The sequence below is a fragment of the Sprattus sprattus genome (assembly GCF_963457725.1).
Source record: "Sprattus sprattus genome assembly, chromosome: 18".
Lineage (NCBI taxonomy): Eukaryota > Metazoa > Chordata > Actinopteri > Clupeiformes > Clupeidae > Sprattus > Sprattus sprattus.
The window spans coordinates 23083082-23089323 of record NC_137916.1 but is presented as its reverse complement, the minus strand read 5'-3'; the positions used below and the strand labels follow the sequence as shown (position 1 = coordinate 23089323).

Here is a 6242-nt window from a genome sequence, read left to right as displayed (position 1 = left end):
CAATATTTAGTGTTCATCTCCTCACTTGGCTTTTGAATTTGAGTGTTTATGAAACAAAAAGAAGTATAAAAGAAGAGAAAAATAAGTAAAAACAGACATAACATCAGAATAAACCAAGACTTGATATAATGTAAAGTTGTAATTGCATAGAATCCTTAAGTGGGCGTTGTCATGAGTTTTGAATCAAATCAGGTGTGGCGATGAACGCAGGGTGCCTAAGGGCAAATATGTAGTTTCTGTTTCTGATGAATGTGGATGAAAGTGGCACGTCAAGCTGCTGATTGAGCCGTATCTGCAAAAACAATTAAAAAAAAATGTAAATAAGGACCTTCTGAAGAAACTTATGTCAGTCCTCCAAAGATCTCATGAGGGCGCAGACTCAAGAATACTGAGGAAAAATAACAACGAGTTCGACACATGGCATTTATACCTGCTTCCAAATATCTAAGCTGATACTACCGAGGGTATGCAAGGAAATGTTTTAAGTATTACATTAAGGAGGGTATTTTGCCAACGCACCAACCATGCTGTACTTTGCATGGAAGCCACTGTAAGGAAGGGTGGAGTCACTGGTGAAGAGCACGGTCATCTCATTTTTTGTTGATTTGACGGGGAGAGTTTTGTTTCCACATATCCTGCTTAGCAACCGGTCATCAGACACGGGTCCATCATACACACTGATGGCGTCAAACCTGCAGTCTGCATCCCAGTTCCTATATTCAACACTGCAAGTGGACACAGATCAGAAGGGGGATGCATTGACATCAGTAGGAATGAGAGAGTTGTACCATGGATCAAAGTGAGAATTAAGCAGTTGCAATTGGGGGCCAACCTTTTTTCCCCCTGAGTATACAGGGGACTTAGCTAGTACAACACAGTGCACACATGCATATGGTGTTCTGCTTTCTCTAGAAAGAGACCTAACATCATAACATAATGGGCACTTATTTTTGATGGTTACATTTTAAATAGACACATTTATTCATAACACTTTACTGTTTCGAGACCAGTGAGCATGGTTTGTCAACGCTAGTCCTTCCTAGGTGGGAGGTGGATGGACAAAGTTTAGGACTGACTTACTGTATGTAGGGGAAACTGAGCACTATGATGTGGTCTCCTGTGCTCTTGATGCTCCAGGTGCAGCTGGCTTTGTTGGGGTAAGATTCAGGGTAGTTGGGGCTGAAGAATTCACCTTTGGGCTCTTCAAGCACGCTGCCACAAGTTTCTAAAATGTCATGAAGTATATATAAAAAAAAATATGAAAAAAATACAGTATGTGACAGTATTTATTAAAATGTCACCAAATGTATAAATACATATAAACTTTGTGACATACTCTTTAAAAGATTCTTATGAATACTTGAATACTTTTTACCTGCTGGGTCCTCCGTAGGAACTATAAATAAATAAAGGCAAATTAGTGTTGAGGGTATGACTGTCTTAGAATGCAATCTTTCTTTCTACCACTAGAGGGAGAAAGAGTATTTTGTATTCTCTTTAACGCTCTTCAGCCATTCATAAATGTTCTTTCTTACCACTTTATAAGGTGTCCAGCCTCCTTTTTGCGCATTTATCTTTGTGCGCTATAACCCATGCTTGACTATACTACTGGCAACATTCTCTGTAATACATAGGTTCAAACACATATAGTATTGAGGCAGAAGCAGTCACTATGAAAGAGCAGTGATATTTTACCTGGGGTTGGATATTCTGTGAGAGAGAGAGACATGGGTACAAATCAGTGTTGAGTTTCTACTAATGACTGTTCCTATTATAGCAAGGGGGATGTTGTACGCGTTGGAAGACATACCTGATAAACTGGGGACATCTGTAAAGTAAAAAGGCCGGAGTGTTAAAAAAATGTTCACTGGAATTCCTTAATCTAAAAATAATTTCAAGGAGCTTTAAAATCTTAGATTCAGAAATTGGGCTGTGAATTTGATAGAGAGGAAGGTATTATAAAATACAGTATACAGAAATATCCCCACTCAGTAGGTAACGAACTGCACCATGTTGTTTGCTTTGTATCTCAACATGTAATTATGTCACTGTTCTCTAATTAAAAACACTCTAAACAACCACTGAGTAAATACACTGCCAAGGAGATGTACAAACATTTAGACATTTAGAGAAATAAAAAAATGCAAATCTGTTAATGTATTGAAGTATATACGATAACAGTGCATGGTATTATGCTATTTTACTATGAAAGTATTGTATATGACAAGTGTGATTCTTATACGTTTTAGGCAGACCTCCTCCATAAAGGTAGGACGGTGGACCTTTGTAGCCTCCCCTTCATTCTAAAACAACAAATATGATCTATATAAATCATTTTGTCCACACTTTGTCCTATCCTCTTCTTTAATACCGTGTCTGTGCTGCATTGAGCTGGTATTAAGCCTGACACCCAATCAAAGAGTGCCAGGCCCAACGGGCAGTAGTTAAGTTAGCTCAGAACAAGAATTCATCACATTTCTGTAGATAAATAGATAGATAGATAGATAGATAGATAGATAGATAGATAGATAGATAGATAGATAGATGGATACTTTATTGATCCTGAGGGAAATTAAGGTCATCCAGTAGCTTATACACTTAACTCACAAACATATACATGAATCACAATAAAAACAATACACATAGGGAGAACATACATGTACATACCAATGAAGCTATATTCTGCTTTGAAGCCACTGAGAGTTGTGCTGGAGTCACTGGAGAAGACGACCGTCAGCTCGTTCCTAGTCGAGTTAAAGTGGCAGTTTTGTGTGCCACAGAGTCTGCCGAGCAAGCGGTCGTCAGAAGCAGGGCCGTCATACACACTAACGGAGTCAAACCGGCAGTCCTTCAACCAGTCTGGCTCCAGGCTGACCACAGGGGGGCAGAAGAGAGAAGGAGATAAAACTAAGAGATGTTCTGAGACCAAATGAGACATCAACGGTGGAGTACACAGTTCTGGCGGGGTGTTGAAATTCAAGCTCAACAGCCAATCACGTTACACCATTTTGCTTGGCTCTCTCCGAGCCACTATATTTGTTTCCCATTACAGAGCCAGGAATGGGGACAACGGACAAACATTGTTTTGAGTGCAAACACAGAATGGACAGCTTGAGGGCTGCGAGGAACAATAAAGTGTAATAGATTACAGTCATGCCCACTTGTACACAAATGACACAGTATGACATATCCATTTAATCAGGAAATGAGCTCCTGTTCAAATGTTCCACAAGAACAGTGTTACGCCCCTCTACACCCCTACTGGCTTTGAAGTGGCAGTGCCACAGCCTTTGGGTGGTGAATGGGCATAATCAGCCTGATTGCCCACACCTGAGGAGGTGAGGATGACAGCTGTTTGCTATCAGAAGGTTTTGCATTCTCACCATGCTTTGGAGGTTGGTGAACACCATGCGGTTGATGCTGGTGTTTTGCAGTCACTATTTTATCCCCTATTTTTGTGGTAGAGAAATAAACTCTATTTTTGTACACTCTGTAGTCCGTCTCCAATTTATGTTGCGGCTCATAAGCCGGGTCGAAACAAACAGTGACAAGAAACGGCCACTTACTTTACTTCAGGGAATGTGAGTGCTATGATGCGGTTTCCTGTGCTCTTGATGCTCCAGGTGCATTTAGCTTTGCTGGGGTATTGTTTGGGGTAATTAGGGCTGAAGAATTCCCCTTTGGGCTCAGTCAGCTCGCCACCACATTTCATATCTTCAGATGTGAATACAATGTGTACCAGTACATTAATACAATACATTTGGATTGGTCGCATTCAAAAATGTTCATAAATCATGACAGTAGGATTTGCGTATTTCTGGGTTTACCTTTAGGATCCGGGGTTGGCCTAATTATATCTGTAAAAAAGGAACAAAGAAAATGAATGGCTGTGAACAGAATCATGGATCATGGATCCAAATGATCATAAGAATATGAAAGAATATGAATATGAAAGAAGTGAGATTCCATACCTGTATTTGGATACTCTTTTCAGTGGATGGGAAAAAGAAGATTTTTAATAACATTTCAATTTTAATTCAAATGTTGTGTCATGGATTAAATATTCAAGTCAGGAATTTACTTTACCTGGCAGAACTGGAACATCTGCAAGAGTAAAATATTTTTTTTTTTAAAGTGGCCATAACATTTTGCGGTCTGATAAGGTGATACACATTATGAATCAAACAAGCCAGAATAAAAGTGCTTAAATTCCATCCTGAAAGTTTTATAATGCACCCTAATTGACACGCAGTCAATTTAAAAGATTGCAGGGGTCAAGGGTGGCAGTTCATTTCATTAGTGACTTGCAGCCAAGAACTGTGGCTGGAATCATAGCAGTCATGGCTTTAGGAATTGTAATAAAGTAAAAAGCACAATTATTGCATTTTTTTTCGTCGCTAAAAATACAGTATAAAGTATAAAAAAGCTTTATAGTATACTACTGTGGATTGTATTTCAACCAGATGTGCATATCTGGTTCAAAACACCGATGTTTGGTGATGTGAGAGACTATTTACTGAGGTAAAAGTAGATAAATGTTTATGGGTGACAGATTAAAAAAGGGAATGATTAATTTATAAAATTCCCAAACTAGGAACATAAGGAATGTCTGTCTGTCAACATAGATACAGTGTGTATCAGGATGGCTTTTCTTTGAACCAAATGTAAGCCTTTTTTGTCCTCTAAGCGTACCTACAAAGCTGTAACTAGCATTGAATCCTTTGTAAGGAAAGGTGGAGTCACTGGTGAAGAGCACAGTCAACTCGTTCCGAGTGGAATTAAAGACTCGAGTTTGGTTGCCACACATCCTGCTTAGCAACCGGCCATCAGACATGGGTCCATCATACACACTGACAGCGTCAAACCTGCAGTCTGCATCCCAGTTCACATACTCCAGACTAAAAACAGACAGACAAAGAGAGGCATAAGGAGGATATACTACTGATCACAAGGTTGCTTTGCTTCACTGACACCAGTCTGTGTTAAGGCCTTAACAATATCAAACACAGCACCGAATCTTGGCTGTGGTATTCCCTCTTTAAAATGAGTGTGTCCGTGTTTCACGGCTGACTTACTTCACGAACGGGAATCTGAGCTCTATGATGCGGTTTCCTGTGCTCTGGATGCTCCAGGTGCAGTGGGCGTCGTGGGGGTACGGATCAGGGTAGTTGGGGCTGAAGAATTCACCTTTGGGCTCATTGAGTACACCACCGCATGGCAATGCTGCCCCTAGTGGACGTATACACAATTCAAAACACATGCATTATGTAGTCTCTACAGCAGCTGACAAGGTCACCGCAATTTACTTGCAATACCATAATTAAGTCCGAATTCAATTAACTCAGCTCTGAATTGCATATGGCTGATTTTTAAGGGTGTAGGGGCACCGTACCGTGAGTGTTGGTTATTTCCAGGAGAGTGCAGAGAATGAAAGCTACTGTTCGGATGTCCATGGTTCACTTCAGGGTATCGCCTTCCGCAGCAGATGGATGTGCCTCACGGTCCTGTCTGCTGATCATTTTATACCATTTCATGACATCTGTAACGATTGGGAAATAACGGATTACTGAAACACACTTGGCAGTAAACTGGCGGAAGATGACACAAAGAGATAACTGCACTCTTGGATGGTTCACTGAAAGGATGAGTTGGCAGGTCAAAGGTCAGATCACAGTAGCTGAAGGGGGGGGGGTTGTTGGAGGGGGTAGCAGGCATTCTAAATATAGTGATCAGAAGCTACCCATTTAGGGGTCTAATCATTTCATCTAGGGTGAGAAAGGCACCACACCAGGCTGACAGGCAATTCAAAATGTGACAAAATGGTCAACTTCTCCTGTGAGGACAGGTTATGTCATGCCCAGTTCAGAGCCCAGATAGCGGTCGCTAGCATCGAGGGCAGGCCACATTGCACAATGTTAGGAAACAAAGTGACAGTAAACATTGTGGCAATAATCGAGCAGGAAAGTCACCAAGGGTATGAGTGTGTCATAGACTGCAGAACCAGTGGATTTCAATTAACTGATAACACAGCCAATCATTTACCCCTTTAAAAACACTTTTAGTCATTATCGTGTGTCTTTCTCCTTCATCTAATCCTTTTTATACTCTTCTGTGATCTGCTTCAATGTGTCAGCAGTAACCTTTAGGAAGAGACCGAGTGCAACTGAAAGTATTAAAATAACTGCACAAAACGTGGAACAATGTAAAGTATTTAAAGGTACAATAGATGACATATGTTTTCC

The 6242-nt window shown here is 40.5% G+C and overlaps 1 protein-coding gene across 1 annotated transcript; it reads right to left on the bottom strand.

Moving 5' to 3' along the window:
• Window positions 1–363: 363 nt before the first annotated feature.
• Window positions 364–5453, bottom strand: LOC308379181 (scavenger receptor cysteine-rich domain-containing protein DMBT1-like; the record flags this gene model as incomplete). Its single annotated transcript, XM_080856239.1, has 8 exons — window positions 364–388; window positions 534–725; window positions 1081–1225; window positions 2668–2870; window positions 3567–3714; window positions 4693–4898; window positions 5076–5229; window positions 5393–5453. The coding sequence occupies 8 exons, from the start codon at window positions 5451–5453 to the stop codon at window positions 364–366; spliced, it is 1134 nt and encodes a 377-aa protein (XP_080712365.1).
• Window positions 5454–6242: the final 789 nt, after the last annotated feature.